Source organism: Pristis pectinata, chromosome 16 (genome assembly GCF_009764475.1).
Source record: "Pristis pectinata isolate sPriPec2 chromosome 16, sPriPec2.1.pri, whole genome shotgun sequence".
Classification (NCBI taxonomy): Eukaryota; Metazoa; Chordata; class Chondrichthyes; order Rhinopristiformes; family Pristidae; genus Pristis; species Pristis pectinata.
Genome location: NC_067420.1, coordinates 38,864,266 through 38,885,981, shown reverse-complemented (window position 1 = coordinate 38,885,981; position 21,716 = coordinate 38,864,266). Strand labels below are relative to the sequence as shown.

At 45.4% G+C, this 21,716-nt stretch overlaps 1 protein-coding gene across 1 annotated transcript in view; it reads right to left on the bottom strand.

The window, feature by feature from the left end:
- Window positions 1–21,716, bottom strand: part of LOC127579050 (N-terminal EF-hand calcium-binding protein 1-like) — a 129,967-nt gene that overhangs the window by 26,644 nt on the left and 81,607 nt on the right. Inside the window, exons 7-8 of the mRNA XM_052031682.1 lie at window positions 6,051–6,187; window positions 1,719–1,840 (exon numbers count right to left, since the gene is read on the bottom strand). Coding sequence (XP_051887642.1) covers window positions 1,719–1,840; window positions 6,051–6,187 — 259 coding nt within the window. The remainder of the gene's footprint in view (window positions 1–1,718; window positions 1,841–6,050; window positions 6,188–21,716) is intronic.

The following is a 21,716-nucleotide window of genomic DNA, read 5'->3' as shown; positions in this document are numbered from 1 at the left end:
AGGTGCTCCGGTTTCCTCCCACATTGCAAAGACGTGCGGATAGGTTAATTTGGGGTTTAAAATGGGCAGCGCGGACTCGTTGGGCTGGAAGGGCCTGTTACCACACTGTAAATAAAATTTAAAAATTTAAGTGCTTACTTTGTGTCTAAAATTTCACATACAAGAAAGATGTTCAACTGAACAGCCCAAACGTTATGTGTAATTCAGGCCTGTGTTAATGCTTTACGCTGTGTGTACGTGTATGTATGTGCGCGCGTGCGTGTGTGTGTGTGTGTGTGTGTGTGTGTGTGTGTGTGTGTGTGTGTGTGCGTGCGCACGCGCATGGGTGCACAGTTTGAGTCTTGCAGTGTGTTAGCAACTGCACCAGGTGGCAGTGGTTCCAAAGATTTGCCAACGAGATAAATGCTCTATCAAGCCACTTATTCAGCTGCTTTAACGTAAGAACATTTAACGCAATCTGAATGTAGTGATGCTGAAGCAACAGGTACTGAGGTCCAATCCCTGGAACTTAACCGCATGGGCTAAATAACTCCCCTGTTTAGTGATAACACATTCTGATAAAAGAGAATTAGAGCGAAGGAGGAAATGGATACTTAAAGCAGTTATACTCGTTCCTATTTTTCTGTGGATGTGAAGGTCAGTGACCTAATCAGCCTGACCCACAATGTGAAATAATATGACCAAAAATTTCCTATGCACTCACAGCACTCCATCCCACTCCATCCCACTCCACGCTGATCCCAGCACCCCTCCCTGCTGCTTCATTAAAGGGGAAGGTTCTCTGGATTGTGCCTCTGGCGATCAGTGCCAAACATAGACCCCATACTTCTGATACAACTGAATATCTTGGATACAATGCAACCTCTGACCTAGTCAGTAACGAGCTCAGCTTTCCCGTAGCAGCAGAGAGTTGAGTTGACACACACTGTACTAGCCAGCGCGCACATATTACCTGATTATATACAATGAAAGCTGGCTTAGGTTGTTTGTAGCACAGAAGGGAGCCAGTCAATCCATAATCCTGATAGAGATATACCTTCAGCCCCATTCCCCTACTCTTACCCCACAGCTGTACCACTTATTCCCTCTCAGGTTCCTATCACAGTATAGCAACAAAGACCCCACCCACCTGGGTCATTCTCTCTTCTCTCCTCTTCCATCGGGTAGAAGATACAGGAGCCTGAGGGTGCATACCACCAGACTTAAGGACAGCTTCTACCCCACTGTGATAAGACTATTGAACGGTTCCCTTATACGATGAGATGGACTCTGACCTCACGATCTACCTTGTTGTGACCTTGCACCTTATTGCACTGCACTTTCTCTGTAGCTGTGACACTTTACTCTGTACTGTTATTGTTTTTACCTGTACTACATCAATGTACTCTGTACTAACCCAATGTAACTGCACCGTGTAATGAATTGACCTGCACGATCAGTATGCAAGACAAGTTTGTCACAGTACCTCGGTACAAGTGACAATAATAAACCAATACCAATACTATAACCACTTTGCACTACAATGGACTTTTTTTGTTCTAATGGTGTTCCTTCTTTGTATAATTTATGTTTTTCTTGTGAATGTTGTGTATCTGATGCTATGTGCCTGTGATGCTGCTGCAAGTAAGACTTTCATTGCACCTGTGCATACATCAACTCGTGCATATGGCAATGAACTCAACTTATGACATTGACTTTGGGGCTGAGCTGTCAAATACCTGAGTGAAGGATCCCTGAGTAGGGGTCGCTGGGAGATAGGCATATAGTCTTCTGCCCTCTGCGTCCGTATCGCCTCACAGGTCGATGGACCAATGGGACATCAGGCAGTTCCACTTCCTGTCTGTTGAAGCAAGCACAAGACTGAGTGTAAAGTCGAAGTGCACACAAATGGCCAGGTCTTTATTTCTTGGAACGTAGGAGAATGAGGGGTGACCTTATAGAGGTGTTTAAAATTATGACAGGCATAGATAAGGTGGATGGGCACAGTCTTTTCCCCAGGGTAGGGGACTCCAACACTAGGGGGCATAGGTATAGGGTGAGAGGGGAAAAATTTAAAAAGTGACCTGAGGGGCAACTTTTTCTCAGAGAGGGTGGGGAGTGTATGGAACGAGCTGCCAGAGGAAGTGGTTGAGGCAGGTACAGTAGTATCATTTAAGAAGCACTTGGATAGGTACATGGAGGGGAGGGGCTCGGAGGGATATGGGCCGAATGCAGGGAATTGGGACTAGCTGAGTGGGCACCGTGGTCAGCATGGACTAGTTGGGCCAAAGGGCCTGTATCCGTGCTGTATTGCCCTATGACTAAATAGAGGTGAGAGAGGCATGGTAGTGTAGTGGTTGGCATAACGCTATTACAGCGCCAGCGACCTGTGTTCAATTCTGGCTGCTGTCTATAAGGAGTTTGTACATTCTCCTCGTGTCTGCGTGGGTTTCCTCCGGGTGCTCCGGTTTCCTCCCACATTCCAAAGACATAGGGGTTAGGAAGTTGTGGGCATGCTATGTTGGCACCGGAAGTGTGGCGACACTTGCAGGCTGCACCCAGAACACTCTACGCAAAAGACGCATTTCACCGTGTGTTTCGATGTACATGTGACTAACAAAGAAATCTTATCCAACTCACTACTGGAAGTTCCTACTGAACCCACTGTTTCTTCCCTTCCAGGAGCTAGCAACCAAAGATGGGAGACACAAGAGACTGCAGGTGCTGGATTCTGGAGCAACAAAACTACCTGCTGGAGGAACTCAGCAGGTTGAACAGCATTTGTGGGGGGGGGGGGGAGAAAGGAATTGCCAACGTTTCAGATGGAAACCCTGCATCAGGTCTGTGATCTTAGCCAATCATTTTGTAGTTAAGGATTCTTTGGGGAGAAAAATGATCATAATATGGGGTTGGTGCAGGGAAGCAGTGCTGAGTAAAAGCTCTGCTCTGATCTTGCAGGACGAGCAGCCAAAGAGTCTTCTCATGCTTCTGCTTCTGTGTCCATGTTCCAACAGCACCCAGGGCACCGTATCGTGCACGGTTTGGTACCCCATCCATCACTCCACTTGGTCACTTTCTCCAGCATCAGGGGCTGCAGTGAGTGTCAGCTACAAAATGCACTGTTGCTCCTCTCTCCCAGCACCGACTCCAAGAGCACCTTACAATCCCGTGACTTCTACTCCCTGGAAGGGCTAGGGCTTCAGGTGCAATGGAAAGGCCACCACCTACAGCTTCCCGACAAGCCACACACCATCCCGACTTGGAAATATATAACTAGTGCTCCATCGTAACTAGATCGAAATCCTGGAACTCCCTCCCCAACAGCACTGTGGGAGCACTTTTACCGAAGGACTGCAACAGTTCAAGAAGGTAGCTCAAGGGCAATTTGCAGTGGTCTTTAATTCCTGTCCTTGCCAGCAACCCCCAAATCCCATTGGTGAACTGCAATGAAAGAGGCCAAAACACCCTCAGAACCCTTAAGAAACAATTTAAGGCAATGATGGGGAAGGGTTTGTGTTTGGCTGCCTGAGTTGAAATAGATGAGTTTCTTAAACATTACTCTGAAAAGATATTTTTCAGTAATCAAACTTTTGATTTGAGTATTGCCTTTAACTTCTCTGTGATGTTCTAAATATGGGATTAGGGCTGAGAATCAGATCCAAGTGTTTGATAAGATTGTTTGGGACAGTAAAGGAACATTTTGTTCAACTCTCCCTTGCCTTTTCCAAGTCCGGTAGAACAACAGCTGTTCAGTGAAACTACCCCTTGCCTCTTCAGTCTCCAAATAAAGACATAAATACAAGTGGGCATTGCTTATCACTTCAAGGACCTGACATCCTCAATTATCTGTTCCCCCAATGAAAAGCCCAGTCCTAAATCAAGTTACATTAAGTCCCTTCAACCAAGTAGAGAGAGAGTGCAAAATAGGTGACAATTAGTTAATAGCTTAATAGCTCGTTTAGAGTCATAATTTTATACAGCATGGAAACAGGCCCTTCAGCACACTGAGTCTGTGTCAATCTTTGAACATGCAGTTACATTAATCCCATTTTATTCTTGCCACATTCCCATCAACTACCTCCATCATTCCACTCACCTCCACCCCCCCCCCCCATTGTACAAAATAGAGGCAAATTTGCAGTGGCTAATTAACCTACCAACCCACACATCTTTGGGATGCGGGAGGAAACTGGAGCACCCGGGGGAAACCCACCCGTCATAGGTAGAATGCGCAAACTCCACACAGACAGCGCCGGAGGTCAAGATTGAACAGAGGCCACTAGAGGCAGCAGCTTTATTAGTTGGACTAATAGTTAATTATTAATAATAATTAATGTGCCATAGAAGCATAGGAATCCCGGAAATTTTTGACACAAATAGAGGTGATTCAGTTTACCATTTTCGTGGTAAGAGAAGAGCTGATTAGATTAATCCCACTTCCCAATTCTTGGCCATAGCCCTTGCAGCAAGAACGCCTCAAAGAATTTTTGGATTATTAAGAAGGTTCTGCCTGCACCGTCCTCTCAGTCTGTGAGTTTCTCACTACAATTGTACTCTGGGTGAAGACATTTTCCTTAACTCCCCTTTCGGTTACTTTAAAACTATACCCTCTAGTTTTTTTTTGGAGCAACAAATGAAGTGCTGGAGGAACTCAGTGGGTCAGGCAGCATCTGTGGGGGGAAATGGACAGTTGATATTTCAGGTTGAAACCCTTCATTTGGACAGCACAGATGCTGCCTGACCTGCTGAGTTCCTCCAGCATTTTGTTTGTTGCTCCAGATTCCAGCATCTACAGTCTCTTGTGTCTCCTCTAGTTTTTACCTTGTCACCTGAACTAGCCCTCTATCACATCTCTCCCAATTAACTCCAGTGTAAGTTGTGTTAGCTGCCAATTTCTGGTTAAGTTTTCCACCAAATAACAAAATCAAGCTTATTTTCTCTGTCCAGACATTATGGACAGCACTACCACCAAGCACCTACAGGTGGTGACATTGAGCTAAGAGACATGCCGAAAAATGATCCTGGAGAATAACATTAAGCCACAGGAGTGCTAGTTAGTGTTAACTCTGAGCGGGTTTGCTAGTTTATTACTAATTAGTTCAAGATTATTAATTTGGTACCAATACTGAGCAGGACTGCTAGATTATCACTAATTATGTGCAGGGTTGCTTGGTCAGTGTGAATTCTGTAGGTTTTCTAGGTTAGAGCTCATTCTGAGTGGGGTTAATAATTGTTAATTAAAAGTAAATTCAGCAAATGTACACATAATTGGGAATAAATGAACACAAAGAATCAGGACAGTGCACATTTCCGCTTAAGAATCAGGATAGTTGAACAGGACAACCAGTTCAGTGCTAATTCTGAGAAGGCTTGGTAGTTCAGTGCTGAGAAGGGTTGGTAGTTCAGTGCTAATTCTGAGAAGGCTTGGTAGTTCAGTGCTGAGAAGGCTTGGTAGTTCCGTGCTAATTCTGAGAAGGGTTGGTAGTTCAGTGCTGAGAAGGGTTGGTAGCTCAGTGCTGAGAAGGCTTGGTAGTTCAGTGCTGAGAAGGGTTGGTAGTTCAGTGCTGAGAAGGGTTGGTTGTTCAGTGCTGAGAAAGCTTGGTAGTTCAGTGCTAATTCTCAGAAGGGTTGGTAATTCAGTACTAATTCTGAGAAGGGTTGGGTAGTTCAGTGCTAATTCCAAGCTGGTTTGTTAGTGTGAATACCGAGAATGCCTGTTAGTTTACTGCACTCTGTACTGACTCAATGTAACTGCACTGTGTAATGAATTGACCTGTACCATCGGTTTGTAAGACAAGTTTTTCACTGTACCTCGGTACAAGTGACAATAATATACCAATACCAATAATTATGTGCAGGTTTTGCCAGGATAATGAGCACACCGAACAACTATGAGTTCAGTACTAATATTGAGCAGACATGCTGGTTTATTGCTAATTATGAGCAAGTTTGCTGGATTACTAACACAAAATGGGCTTTGCTAGGTTATTGCATGCAAGCTTGCTAGTTCAGGATGAAACATGAAGTGGATGGCTGGTTTAGCAGCAGGTGTGTACTGAGGCCTAACCCACCTCTCTCGACTCGTCTGCTCCTCAATGGTATCCATTGCGCACTCCAGGGAGCTCTGGAGAGACTGCAGCTGTTCCATGGTCTCTCGTAGCAAAAAGCGGGTCACAAACTGCTCGAGCATCGAGGAGCTCTGGTATTCCTGGCAACAGATGATGAATCAGTCAGATGCTAGTCTGGAAGATCACCTGCAGCCAACTAAATAAAGAGATTCCACCACTGGTAGCCTTGTGTCCCTGCTAGTCACCCTCTAGCCTCTGTCTCTACCTTCACCCCCTCCACCCTCCCCTCTCCAACCTGGATCCATCTGCCTTTTGTTTCTCCTTGTCTGCTTCCACCTATCATCCACCTGCCTCTGCCTAACAACTCCGCCCCTCACCCTCCCCCTCCTGCATCCATCTGCCCGTCATCCTTCACCTCTCCTGATCCACCGATCACCTACTGGCCCCTGTCTCACACCCCCACGCCCTCCCTGTACTAGCTGTCTTCCCTCTCCACTCTCAGCCCCGATGCAGGATCTTGACCCGAAACATCGACAATTCCTTCCTCTCCACCCCCCCCCCCCACAGATGCTGCTCGACCCACTGAGCTCCTCCAGTGCTTTGTATTTTAGCCCCAGATTCCAGCGTCTGCAGTCTCTTGCGTCTCGATCTAAATAAACTATCTGGAACCTGAAGGCAAACAAGCCCAAATCATGCAGAAGACACCCCTGTACCCTGGCCCAAACGTATCCTCAGCCAACATCATTAAAACCCATTGCTGACTGGTGTGTAGAAATTGACTGCTATATTTCCTATGCTAAGAAACTTTGACTACCAAACACTTTGAGAAGGCTTGAGGTTGTGAAAGGTACTATATCAATGAAATTTTTTCCAGTATTTCACCAACTTGTTAACACATTTAGAGTACATTCCTGTCAGTATCACACAACTAAAATACCCAATATAATCCTCTTTTCTTACGTGTGAACATGCATATCGGGAACAGGAGACGGTGACTCAGGTCCTTGAGCTGTTCTCTCAAAATGGTGGAGGAACTCAGCGGGTCAGGCAGCATCTACGGAGCGAAATGAGCAGTCGACGTTTCAGGCCGAGATCCTTCATCAGGAACAAATAAAGGGTCTAGGCCCGAAACGTCGACTGTTCATTTCCCTCCATAGATGCTGCCTGACCTGCTGAGTTCCTCCAGCATTTTGTGTGTGTTGCTCCAGATTTCCAACATCTGCAGTCTCTCTTGTGTCTCCTTGAGCTGTTCTACCATTTAATAAGATCATGGCTGGTCTGATCGTAACCTCAAACTCACATTCCTGTAACCTTTCCCTCTTTGCTTATTGTGTCTATCTCCCATTGCCTTAAAAATATCCAAAAACTCTGCTTCCACTGCCCTTTGAGGAAGGAAGTTCCAAAGACTTACAACCCTCTAAGAGGAAAAAAATTGCCTCATCTGTCTTCAATGAGTGACCCCTTAGTTTTAAACAGTGACCTCAAGTGTTACATAAGTAGACACATCTTCTCCATTTCCACAAGTAAATGAGAATTAAATAAAACTGAAGATGCTGGATATCAAAAAACAGAAAACGCTGGAAACACTCAGCGGGTCAGGCCGCATCTGTGGGAAGAGAAACAGAGTTAACGTTTCAATTTGAACTCCCTCAGATCCCAGTTCTGACATTACTAGTCGTGTGTAAAAGTGGCAAAACAGCAACAGGGGCCAGGATTCGATCCTGACTTTAGGTGCTGGCTGTGTGCAGTTTGCCTGTTCTCCCTGTGACTGCGTGGGTTTCCTCTGGGTGTTCCAGTTTCCTCCCACATCCCAAAGACATGTTGGTTGGATAATTGGCCAAAGAAATTCGCCATGTCCCTGTCAACCCTCACCAATTTTTATCGAGGCACCATCCTGTCTGGATGCATCACGGCTTGGTCTGGTAACTGCTCTGCCCAGGACTGCAAGAAACTGCAGAGAGTTGTGGACACAACTCAGCACATCATGAAAACCAGCCTCCCCTCTGTCTACACTTCTCACTGCCTCGGTAAAGCAGCCAACATAATCAAAGACCCCACCCACCCCGGACATTCTCTCTTCTCCCCCTTCCCATCGGGCAGAAGATACAAAAGCCGATACCACCAGGCCCAAGGACAGCTTCTATCCCGCTGTTATAAGACTATCGAACGGTTCCCTAGTACGATAAGGTGGACTCTTGACCTCACAATCTACCTCATTATGGCCTTGTAACTTATTGTCTACCTGCACTGCACTTTCTCTGTAACTGTAACACTTTATTCTGCATTCTGTTATTGTTTTACCTTGTACTACCTCAGTGCACTGTGTAATGAACTGATCTGTATGAACGGTATGCAAGACAAGTTTTTTTTACCATACCTCGGTACATGTGACAATAATAAACCAATTCCAATTCCTAGTTCGCTATTGCAACATCTGGCAAATCCACAGGTTCAGCAAGAGTGCCACTGTGCAGTTACAGAGAGTGTGAAAACCACTGTATTTATAAAACTTGCAAGCATGTTAAATCTCTCTTCTCCCCTCTCTCATTGGGCAGAAGATACAAAAGCCTGAAAGCATGTACCACCAGGCTCAAGGACGGCTCCTATCCCACTGTTATAAGACTATTAAACAGTTCCCTAATATGATGAGATGGACTCTTAACCTCACAATCTACCTTGTTATGGCCTTGCACCTTATTGTCTGCCTGCACTGCACGTTCTCTGTAGCTGTGACACTTCACACAGGATTCTATTATTGTTTCACCTTGTACTACCTCAGTGCACTGTGTAATGAATTGATCTGTATGAATGGTATACAACACAAGTTTTTCACTGTACCTCAATAATAAACCAATTCCAATTAATGGGGAAAAGAGTCATAGGCAGGTGTGAGAGGAAATAAGTTGCAGGGGTACAGGGGAATAAGAGGGTGGGTGGGTGGGGGGGGGGGGGGGACTTGCTCCCCTGGGAACTAGCATGACTCCAGTGGGCCAAATCCCCTCCTGTACTGCTATAAGTTTAAGTGTAAGAATCAAATGAAGAGGAAAAGGTAGTTGAGAAAAAGGATGAATCAATAATTCATCCTTTTTAATGAATTTATTTTAATCAATAATTAAAATAAAATGTAGGTGGATAGTTGAAATATTTATCTCTTTATGGTCAATAGCAGGGTGGGGGTGTTGCTAGTAGGCCAGCATTAATTGCCCATCCGTAATGGCCCATTGAGAAGGTGGTGAGCTGCTTTCTTGAACTGAGACTGGACAGGCCGGGTCTTTTTTCCCTGGAGCGTAAGAGGGCTGAAGGATGATCCTATAGAGGTATATAAAATCATGAGGGGCTTAGATAAGGTAAACTGACCACAGTGTTTTTCCCAGGGTTGTGGAGTCTAAAGCTAGAGGTCTAAGGCAAGAGGGGAAGGATTTACACGGGACCCGAGGGGCAGAGGGAGGTGAATATCTGGAACAAGCTACCAGAGGAAGTGGTAGAGGTGGGAACAACAACATTTAAAAGGCATTTGGACAGGTGCATGGATAGGAAAGGTTTAGAGGGATATGGGCCAAATGCAGGCAAATGAGACTAGCTCAGGTAGGCAACTTGGCTGGTATGGACAAGTTGGGCCAAAGGGCCTGTTTCTGTGCTATATAACTCTTATGATTCTAACTGCTGAACACCAAGGACAGCTCCTACCCCACGGTGATAACATGATTGAACAGTTCCTTTATATGATGAGATGGACTCTTGACCTCACAATCTACCTCGTTATGACCTTGCACCTTATTGTCTACCTGCACTGCACTTCCTCTGTAGCTGTGACACTTTACTCTGTATTCTGTTATTGCTTTTAACCCTGTACTACCTCAATGCACTCTGAACTACCTCAATGCACTGTGTAATGAATTGATCTGTACGAACGGTATGCAAGACAAGTTTTTCACTGTACCGTGGTACAAGTGACAATAATAAACCAAAACCAATACCAACACCCTCTGGTGAAGGTACTCCCACAGTGCTGGGGGTTAGTGTAGTCACAATGTACAATGGTAAGTAATGGGTTTCAATGTGAAGTCAACTCAAACTGATCTTGTGCCGTGAACAGGAGGTGGGACACCAACCAGCCCTTCGTTGAGAATATCAGCGATGCAGGGCAAGGTGTTTCAGTCCATTCCAACCAAGATCAGACCACGTTGTTCCCCTGGAGACACAAGAGACTGCAGATGCTGGTGTCTGCAGCAACAAACAATCTGCTGGAGGAACTCAGTGGGTGGTGCAGCATCAGTGGGGGGAAAGGAATCGTCGACGTTTCAGGTTAACCATAGAACCATACAGCACAAAACAGGCCCTTCGGCCCACCATGTTGTGCTGTCCATCAAACCACCCTCACACTACCTAACCCCTTCCTTCCGCATATCCCCCCATCCCACACTCCTCCATATGCCTATCCAACAAGCTCTTGAAGCTGTCCAATGTATCTGCCTCCACCACCACCCCAGGCAGTGCATTCCATGCACCAACCACTCTCTGGGTGAAAAACCTCCCCCTGACATCTCCCCTGAACCTCCCACCTCCCATGGCTTAAAGCCATGCCCTCTCGTCTTGAGCATTGGTGCCCTGGGAAGGAGGCGCTGACTCTATCTATTCCTCACAATATTTTATATACCTCTATCATGTCTCCTCTCATCTTCCTCCTTTCCAGTGAATAAAGCCCTAGCACCTTAAGCCTCTCCTCATATTCAATACTCTCTAATCCAGGCAGCATCCTGGTAAATCTCCTCTGCACCCTCTCCAACGCCTCCACATCCTTCCTATAATGAGGCGACCAGAACTGAACACAGTACTCTAAATGTGGCCTAACTAGAGTTTTGTAAAGCTGCATCATCACCTCGCGGCTCTTAAACTCAATCCCACGACTTATGAAAGCCAACATCCCATTGGCCTTCTTAACTGCTCTTTCCACCTGTGAGGCAACTTTCAATGAACTGTGAATATGAACCCCCAGATCCCTCTGCTCCTCCACACTGCCAAGTGCCTTGCCATTTACCCAGTACTCTGCCCTGGAGTTTGTCCTTCCAAAGTGTACCACCTCACACTTCTCCGGATTGAACTCCATCTGCCACTTGTCAGCCCAGCTCTGCATCCTATCAATATCCCTCTGTAAGCTCCGACAGCCCTCCACACTATCCACAACACCGCCGATCTTAGTGTCGTCCGCAAGCTTACTAACCCAGCCCTCCACCCCCTAATCTAAGTCATCTATAAATATCACAAAAAGTAGAGGTCCCAGAACCAATCCCTGCGGGACACCACTAGTCACTGCCTTCCAATCCGAGGGCACTCCTTCCACCACAACCCTCTGCTTTCTACATGCAAGCCAATTCCTAATCCACACAGCCAAGCTTCCTTGGATCCCTCGGCCTCTGACCTTTTGAAGAAGCCTACCATGAGGAACCTTATCAAACGCCTTACTAAAATCCATGTAAACCACATCCACTGCACTGCCCCCATCAATCTTCCTGGTCACCTCCTCAAAGAACTCTATCAGGCTTGTGAGGCAAGATCTTCCCTTCACAAAGCCATGCTGGCTGTCCCTAATCAGTCCATGATTCTCTAGGTGTTCTTAAATCCTATCCCTTAGAATCCTTTCTAACAGCTTACCCACCACAGACGTGAGACTCACTGGTCTATAATTCCCTGGCCTATCCCTATTACCTTTTTTGAACAAGGGGACAACATTCGCAACCCTCCAATCCTCCGGCACCATGCCCGTGGACAACGAGGACTCAAAGATCCTTACCAGCGGTTCAACAATCTCCTCCCTAGCCTCTCAAAGCAGCCTGGGGAAAATCCCGTCAGGCCCCGGAGATTAATCTGTCTTAATATTATTTAACAACTTCAACACATCCTCTCTCTTGATATCTACAACCTCGAGAACATTACCCCTACCAGCACTCCCTTCCGCGTCATCAAGACCCCTCTCCCTGGTGAATACCGAAGAGAAGTACTCATTGAGAACTTCTCCCACTTCCGCCGCCTCCAGGCAAATTCTCCCACCTTTGTCCTTAATCGGACCTACCTTTACCCTAGCCATCCTCCTACCCTTCACATACTTGAAAAAGGCCTTGGGATTTTCCTTAACCCTACTAGCCAACGCCTTTTCATGTCCCTTTCTAGCTCTCCTCAGCCCTTTCTTAAGTTCCTTCCTCGCTACCCTAGATTCCTCACGGGCCCTGTCTGAACCTTGCTGCTTATACCTCATGTACGCTACCTTCTTCTCCCTAACAAGTCGTTCCACCTCTCTCGTCACCCACGGTTCCTTCACCCTGCCATTCCTTCTCTGCCTCACCGGGACATATTTATCCCTAACATCCTGCATAAGATCCCTGAACATCGACCACATCTCCATGGTACATTTTCCTTCAAAAAGGACATCCCAATTTACACTCCCAAGTTCTCTCCTTATAGCCTCATAGTTCGCCCTTCCCCAATTAAAAATCCTCTTGTCCTCTCTGCACCTGTCCCTGTCCATGACAATTTTAAAGGTTATGGAGCAATGGTCACTGACCCCCAAATGCTCACCCACCAATAGATCCTTCACCTGTCCTGGTTCATTTCCTAAATCTAGATCTAACATGGCATTCCCTCTAGTCGGCCTACACTGGGAGGACCAGAACATTGACAATTCCGTCCCCCTCCCCATAGATGCTGCTCGACTCACTGACTTCCTCTAGCTTGTTATGTCTCTCCCTGATGCTTATAATCTAACTTATGTAACAACAAGGACCACTTCAACAAACTGTTAGTGACACCTCACAGGAGGCCTGAGCAGTTTTCTGTGCAGAGCAGAGATTGTGTTCCAAACCCAATAATAGAGGAGCTAAGTATTCGGTGCTTGGTTTTATGCTCCCACTGGCTGCCATGGCTTTTATTGAAGTAATTCCAAAAGACCCACAACCTGTCAGAATTTACTGAGTAGCATATCCCTCTCTGACGGTGATTGGAGCAAGAGCTGTTACTCTGGCTACAACCAACCAATCACTATAAGACATCCCCTCAGCATCATCAGTCTCTGTGACCAATATTCCACTGATGGTTCAATGTGTTATTGGCTTGGGGAGGAACATTTATAAGAGGATGGTCCCTGGCATCCAACAAAGGATATTTTATGTGTCAATGAAAAAAGGTCCAGCTACACATTGAGAGGCTGTTGCCACAGAGTTACTGAGCTGAAGTGTAAAGGAAGTTGAAGGTGGTTGAAGGTGATAGCGTGGTGGTGTAGCGGTTAGCGTAACGCTATTACAGCACCAGTGTCCCAGGTTCAATTCTGGCCACTGTCTGTAAGGAGTTTGTACGTTCTCCCCATGTCTGTGTGGGTTTCCTCTGGGTGCTCCGGTTTCCTCCCACATTCCAAAGACATACGGGTTAGGAAGTTGTGGGCATGCTGTGTTGGCACCGGAAGCATGGTGACACTTGCGGGCTGCCCCAAGAACACTACGCAAAAGATGTATTTCACTGTGTGTTTCAATGTACGTGTGACTAATAAAGATATTTTATCTTATCTTGGAATAAAATCTGGAGGACAAAGATAGATCACCTATTGTGGCTCATTACTTCTTAACCAACATCACAAACAGATTATCTTTAGATCGCGAGGCATTTCTCATTCTCAACACGATTGCACCTGTGCATACAAGTACACATATGCACAGGTGCAATGAAAAACATTATCTTAACATTATTGCGTTGTTGTTTGTGGGAGCTCACTATGTACCAGTTTATCACCATATTCCCTATAACACAACCATGATTGAAAGGAGTTTGGGATATCCCGAAGAGGTAAAAGCCATTGGAAAAGAGAAAATCTTTCTTTTTTGTTAAAATCCCCATATCTTGCAGTCATTTAACTAAACAGTGGGTATTAAAGAGGAGACAGAGGTCTGTTTATAGGAGTCACTGTTGATGTTAAATATAAAAGAATGTTGTGCAGAGACATGAAATTTGTAATTTCCCAATTAAAGATGCATAGTGAGAGATTGGTAACTCAAAACATCAACTACGAGGCAGGGATGTTTAAGCTGAACAGCTCAAGGATAAGAGAAAACAAACACTTAATGCCAAATGAATTAAATTTCACAACAGGTTGAGCAGCAAGCCTTCGTAGCTCCGCAGGCCTGGTGCTGCATCTAAATCACAGCTCCCTGACGTTTATTCTCTATGTTCTTCATTTAATTAAATCTTCACTGTGAGGGAGTGGGCTCCGATGTCTCTCCACATTCATTAAGACAGCCTGCTTCTCCTCTTCAATCAGACCCACAGCCTTGTACTCTTCAGTACAAGAGTTGGGACATCATGTTAGAACTGCATAAGATGTTGGTGAGACCACACTTGGGAGTACTGGGTGCAGTTCTGTTCACCCAGCTAGAGGAAGGATATCATTAAGATGGGAAAGGTGCTGAAAAGATTCACAAGGATGTTACTGGGATGGAGGACTTGAGTTATAAGGAGAGGCTGAAGAGGCTGGGACTTCATTCCCTGGAGCGTAGGAGGCTGAGGGGTGATCTGACAGAGGTTCATAAAATCATGAGAGGCGTCGATAAGGTGAATGGTCACATTCTTTTTCCCAGGGCAGGGGAGTCTAAAACTAGAGGGCACAGATTTATGATGAGAGGGGAAAGATTTAAAGGGGACCTGAGGGGCATGTTTCTCACACAGACGGTGGTGGGTATATGGAACGAGCTGCCAGAGGAAGCTGTAGAGGTGGATACAATTACAATGTTTAAAAGACGTTTGGACAGGTACATGGATAGGAAAGGTTTAGAGGGATATGGGTCAAACACAGGCAAATGAGACTAGCTCAATAGGCAACTTGGTCAGCACGGACAAGTTAGGCTGAAGGGCTTGTTCCTATGTTGTATGACTAAAATTTAACATAGAACATAGAACAGCACAGGAACAGGCCCTTTGGCCCATGATGTTCTACCGAACTAATTAACCTGGTAATTAAATGCCTAACTAAACTAGTTCCTTCTGCCTACACAAGGTCTACATCCCTCAATTCTCTGCATATTCATGTGCCTATCTAAGAGCCTCTTAAATGCCTCTGTTATATCTGCCTCCACTACCACCCCTGGCAGCGCATTCCAGAGACCTACCACTCTCTGTGTAAAAAAACCTGCCCTGCACATTTCCTTTGAATTTATTCCCTCTCAGTTTAAATGCATGCCCTCTAGTATTAGACATCTCGATCCTGGGATAAAGGTACCAGCTGTCTACTCTATTGATGCCTCTCATTATCTTATAAACTTCTTTCAGGCCTCCCCTCAGCCTCCACCGCTCCAGAGAAAACAACCCAAGTTTGTCCAACCTCTCCTTATAGCACATGCCCTCTAATCCAGGCAGCATCCTGGTAAACCTCTTCTGCACCCTCCCCAAAGCCTCCACATCCTTCCTATAAAGGGGCGATCAGAATTGAATGCAATACTCCAGATACTCCTAGAGTTTTATAAAGCCGCAACAGAACTTCCTGACTCTTGAACTCAGAGCCTTGACTAATAATGCAAGAATACCATACGCCTTCTTTCCCAACATATCAACTAGTGGGGTCACTTTCAGGGAGACATGGACTTGGACCCCAAGATCCCTCTGTACATCAGCACTCTTCAGGGTCCTGCCATTAACTGTGTACTATGTATTGATAAATGTCAAAATATCAAAAGTCGTAAGGTTCTCCCTTTCATCCTTCATGAAGGGAAGAGAAGATTATGTATCCTTGACCTCTGTTTCACTCCCACCTCCAACCCATTTCCGAGAACTCAACTTTTGTGGAACTAACGATTGAATGCACCCACTCATTCCCTTCAAAACCTGTGCACCGTGACTACATATCCAGGAGCAGTGTTAAGTTATCACTCTCTCACTGTGCAATTTTAATCGTCGAATTGTGGCAAGTTTCACATTCAGCATAATGTACTTTTGCTGTTATACTCCTATTGGTCATGTACCACTAGCCAAACCTCCAGTCTCTAACAGCAAGAAGGACAAAGGCAGCAAACACAAGGTAACACCTGCTAGGTGGCAGTTCTCCTCCAAATCACACACTATCTTAAGAACATAGAACAGTACAGCACAGGAACAGGCCCTTCAGCCCACCATGTTGTGCCGAACTAATTAAACTAGTAGTTAGACGCCTAACTAAACTAATCCCTTCTGCTGACACAAGGTCCAAATCCCTACGTTCCTGTGCCTATCTAAGAGCCTCTAAAATGCCTCTATCGTATCCCCTCCACTACCACCCCTGGCAGCGCATTCCAGACGGGAAAGGAAACTTATGTGTTGGTAATGTCACCTCAGGCAGTCCCCGAGGATCTGGCATGACTTGCTTCCACTCTGGTCTTGTGGGTTCGGAGGTGGCTAATGAGAGCAATGAGGGAAGGCACGGACTCTCCCACAGGTGGGGCAGTGTGGCCAATGGGGTGGGCATTTGGTGACATGGTGCACCCCATCTGTTGTCTGTGCAGGGCTTCTGAGTGCTCCTCGGGGCTCTCCATACTATCTCCAATACTCTTTCTACACTTCCTACGGTCACAGGCAGCCCAGGACTCAGTGCGGATGTTGCACATCTTCAAGGTGGATATAATATCACCATTCCTTCTAAATGCTGGAATACCATCTCCAAAAGGAACACCTTCACCAAAAGCGGCTGCACTTGAAGGCGGCAGCTCACTGCCACTTTCCCAAGGGTGGGTAATAAATGCCAATGACATCCCAAATGCCTGCAACCCAAAAAATAACCAAAACTTTTGGTGGTTCATTCACTGATGAGCTGGATGGCAAGGTAATGTCTATATACTGTCAGTTTTTTTCCCGCAAAGTTGTGCAAGAAGATCAAAAGGATGTTTGATCAAAAGTTCCATCAGGCATTTTTCATGAACTGCACTTCAGGCATTTGTTTGGGAGATTTTTTAGTTGCCTTGTTACAGGAAAGATGTCATTAAACTAGAAAGAGGTCAGAAAAGATTTACCAGGATGTCGCCTGGACTTGGGGGCCTGAGTTACAAGGAGAGGTTGTGTAGACTAGGACTTTATTCCCTGGAACGTAGGAGATTGAGGGGTGACCTGTATATAAGATCATGAGGGGCACAATCAGGGCGAAAGCACATCATCTTTTTCCCAGGGAGGGGGAGCTAAAAACAAGAAGGCATAGGTTTAAGATCAGAGGTGAGAGATTTAAAAGGGACATCAGCACTCTTAAGGGTCCTGCCATTAACTGTGTACTATGTACTGACAAATGCCAAAATACCAAATGTCGTAAGGCTCTCCCTTTCATCCTTCATGAAGGGAAGAGAACACTTTCTTCACACAAAGTGTGGGTGCATATTTGGAATGAGCTTCCAGAAATAGTGGTTGAGACGGGCACATTATCAACATTTAAAAGCCATCTAGATAAGTACATGGATAGGAGGCGTTTAGAGGGCTATGGGCCAAACGCAGGCAGATGGGACTAGCTCGCTGGGCAACACAGTTGGCATGGACATGTTGGGCCGAAGGGCCTATTTCCATGCTGTATGATTCTATCATTTGCTCTTGTTGTGAGGTGTTAATATTTTATTATTGTACTTAGTGTTTAAGGTGGGAAACTCTGAGTAAATATATCCCTCGTGGGATAGATCTGAATGTTTTTAGTATCGTGCTAGATAACTGTCTGCCTCCCTGTCTCTCTCGCTTCTATTAAGACACTTCCTAAAATTTACCTCTTTGGTCAAACCAAGGAAGTCGATGTCATTGAACTTGAAGACAGAGTATGATTGGACTCTCTGAGGTGGAAATGTTCCAAAGATTCACAATTTTCAGATTTTGCATGTTTTCTATTAAAAAGATGTTCTTTTATGTTGAATCTATGACCCCCAGATTTAGATTCCCCCACGACGGGATACATTTTCGTGGCATCAACCCTGTCAGTCCCCATCAGAAATGTATGTCTTCTCAATTCCAATGAGTATTGGCCCAACCTGCTTAATGTTTCCTCTCAAGAATACAAGAAAATAGGAGCAGGAGTAGTCCACCCGGTCCTCGAGCCTGCCCCACCATTCACTGTGATCATGGCTGATCTATCCCAGGCCTCCTCTGTGCCAGATCCCCACAGCCCTCAATCCCACAAACTTTCTCTCAAGGCAGCACCTTCATCCCAGAAATCAATCTATGGATCCTGTAAGGTAATTATATCTTTCTTTAAGTAAAGAGACCAAAAATGTACATAGTCCTCCAGGTACACCCTCATCAATGCCATGTACACTTGTAGTAAGACCACAAGATATAGGAACAGAATTAGGCCATTCGGCCCATCGAGTCTGCTGATCATGGCTGATTATTTTTCCAATACCATTCTCCCTCCTTCTCCCCATAAGCCTTAACCCCCTTACCAATCAAGAACCTATCAATCTCTGCCTTAAATACACCCAATGGCTTGGCCTCCACAGTCCTCTGTGGCAACAAATTCCACAGATTCACCACCCTCTGGCTGAAGGAATTCCTTCTCAGTTTTAAAGGGACGTCCCTTTACTCTGAGGCTGTGCCCTCGGATCCTAGACTCTCCTACTAATGGAAACATCCTCTCGATGTCCACTCTATCCAGGCCTTTCAGTATCCGGTAGGTTTCAATGAAATCCCCCCTCGTCCTTCTGAACTCCATCGAGTACAGACCCAGACACATCAAACACTCCCTACCTTGGTCCTCCATCTCCCTTCTATTAAATATTACCCAACCAGGGGTGAAATATGCTCTTTATGCCAATGTTCAACCAGAGTAGAAATGGATCTCATCTCTCTAGCCAGAAGCCTCTGGGGTCTGTGAATGGCCTTGTCCAATTGCGGCACCTTTGACAGTGTGGCACTCCCACTGTACTGCTGTGGAATGCCAACCTTGATTTCCCGCTCATGTGTCTGGAGCTGATGTGTCTAACTGATTGGCAGAGGTATTACAATCCCTAGACCACAAAGCCTGACATTCACTTTCTGCAGCCAATTCTGTGGCATCGTTCAATTAGATTATTTCACAGAGTAATCCATAACCTTAATAAGACAACATTGATGCCTGCCTGACTCCGAGCTTCCTTCCAAACACAGCTGTGTGGGAAGAATTGAAACAAATGAAAATAAATGTAGACAAACTCATTTAAAATTACAATGAGCCATTGCAAATCATTTTGGAAATCTAGCGATTTATTTCATCCAATTTAAATTTAATGCTCTCGAACTGTCCTACTTACTGGCAGCACTTCATTTTAAATGTTTAAGTGGCCTACCACACCTCAGAGCTCAAATTGCAACCAATTTCACATGGTAAAGAAGGGTATAAATTTAAAACAATTACTATGTCACTCTGAGTGAATTGAGGGAATATGTCAAATACTTTGGCACTATTGTTCAGATTTGTATGTTTGCCTTATTGCTGCCTGCACTGGAATGCCTACTCACAAAGCACAGAAAGAGGCCTTTCAGCCCATCATATACCCTTCAGGTACCCATCTGTACTAATCCCATTTACCAGCACTTGGTCCATTGTCTTCTGTCCCTTGGTGACTCAAGTGCTTGTCTAGATACATCTTAAATGTTGTGGGAGTCTCTATCTCCACCACTCCCTCAGGCAGTGTGTTCCAGATTCCAAAAACGTCTTCCTTATATTCCCTCTAAGCCTCTTACTCCTTACTTCAAACGTATGCCCTCTGGTTATAGATACCTCTGCTTTTGGATGTTAGGGGTCTAATGTAGCATGTAGGGGGCGGCACGGTAGTGTAGCGGTTAATGTAACACTATTACAGCACCAGCGACCCGGGTTCAATTCCCAACGCTGTCTGTAAGGAGTTAGTACGTTCTCCCTGTATGTATCTGCATGGGTTTCCTCTAGGTGCTCTGGTTTCCTCCCACATTCCAAAAAGACGTACAGGTTAGGAGCTGTGGACATGCTACGTTGGCGCCGGAAGGGTGGTTGACACTTGCGGGCTGCCCCCAGCACATTCTCATTAACACAAAAAGATGCATTCACTGTGTGTTTCAATGTACATGAGACTAATAAATAAATATCTTATATTGGAACATCTTATAAGGAATGTGAAAAGGAACTGTGGAAATGCAACATATAAAAACAGAAAATGATGGAAATCTCAGCAAGTCAGGCAGCATCTGTGGAGAAACAGAGTTAAAATTTCAGGTCAATGACCCTTCATCAGAACTCAATACAAGGTTTCTCCCCCTCTCTCTTCTTCTGGTATTTCGGATTTCACTCACCTCCTCTTACTTTTACCTTCCTGACACATCTTCCATTCTCCAGCCTTCACCACCCTTTCTCAGTCAACACCACCTCCACGTGTCATAGAACGCAGAACATGGAACAGTACAGCACAGAAACAGGCCCTTCAGCCCACAATATCTTCGCCAAACATGAACCCGAATTAAACTCCTCCACCTGTACATGATCCATATCCCTCCATTCTCTGTATATTTTTGTGTCAATCTAACAGCCTCTTAAATGCCACTATCATATCTGCCTCCACCACCACCCTGGGCAGCGCATTCCAGGCACCCACCATTCTCTGTGTAAAAAATTTGCCCCACACATCTCCTTTCCCCTTAAATGCATGTCCTCTAATATTTGACATTTCGACCCTGGGAAAAAGATACCGGCTGTCTACCCTAACTATTCCTTTAATAATTTTTTATAAACTTCTATCAGGTCTCTCTCAGCTTCCAATGCTCCAAAGAAAACAACCCAAGTTTGTCCAACCTCTCCTTCTAGCACATGCCCTCTAATCCAGGCAGCATCCTGGTAAACCTCTTCTGTGCCCTTTCCAAGGCCTCCACATCCTTCTTGTAATGGGGAGACCAGAACTGCAGACAATACTCCAAGTGTGGCCTAAACAACATTTTATACAGCTGCAACATGGCTCCCTTACTCTTCTACTCAATGCCCTGACCAATGAAGGCCAACATGCTGTACGTCTCTTTGCCACCCTATCTACTTGCGCAGTCACTTCAGGGAATTTCTCCTGATTATGGTCACAGACCTTCCCTTTTTCCTTTCTACCCATCCCTTTTTCTTTCCATAACTTTAAACCTGTTCCACCTTTTCCCAGTTCAGATGAGTGCTATGTGCCTGTGATGCTGCTGCAAGTAAGTTTTTCATTGTACCTGTGTAGACATGTACTTAGATAAGACATCTTATTAGTCACATGTACATCGAAACACACAGTGAAATACATCGTTTTGTGTAGTGATTTGGGGGGGCAGCCCGCAAATGTCGCCACACTTCCGGTGCCAACATAGCATGCCCACAACTTCCTAACTTGTACGTCTTTTGGAATGTGGGAGGAAACCGGAGCACCCGGAGGAAACCCACACAGACACGGGGAGAACGTACAAACTCCTTACAGACAGCGGCCGGATTTGAACCTGGGTCGCTGGCGCTGTAAAGCATTATGCTAACCACTATGCAACTGTGCCTGTCCATACTTCTGCATATGACAATAAACTCGACTTCGACTGATCAACAACCTGGAGAATTAAATTTGTTTCTCTCTCCAAAATTACTGCCAGACCTGGTGAGTGTTTCAAACATTTTCTGTGGTTACTTAGGTAAATGCAAGCATTTGGGTCTCACATGTTACAAGATTCATCAAGTTC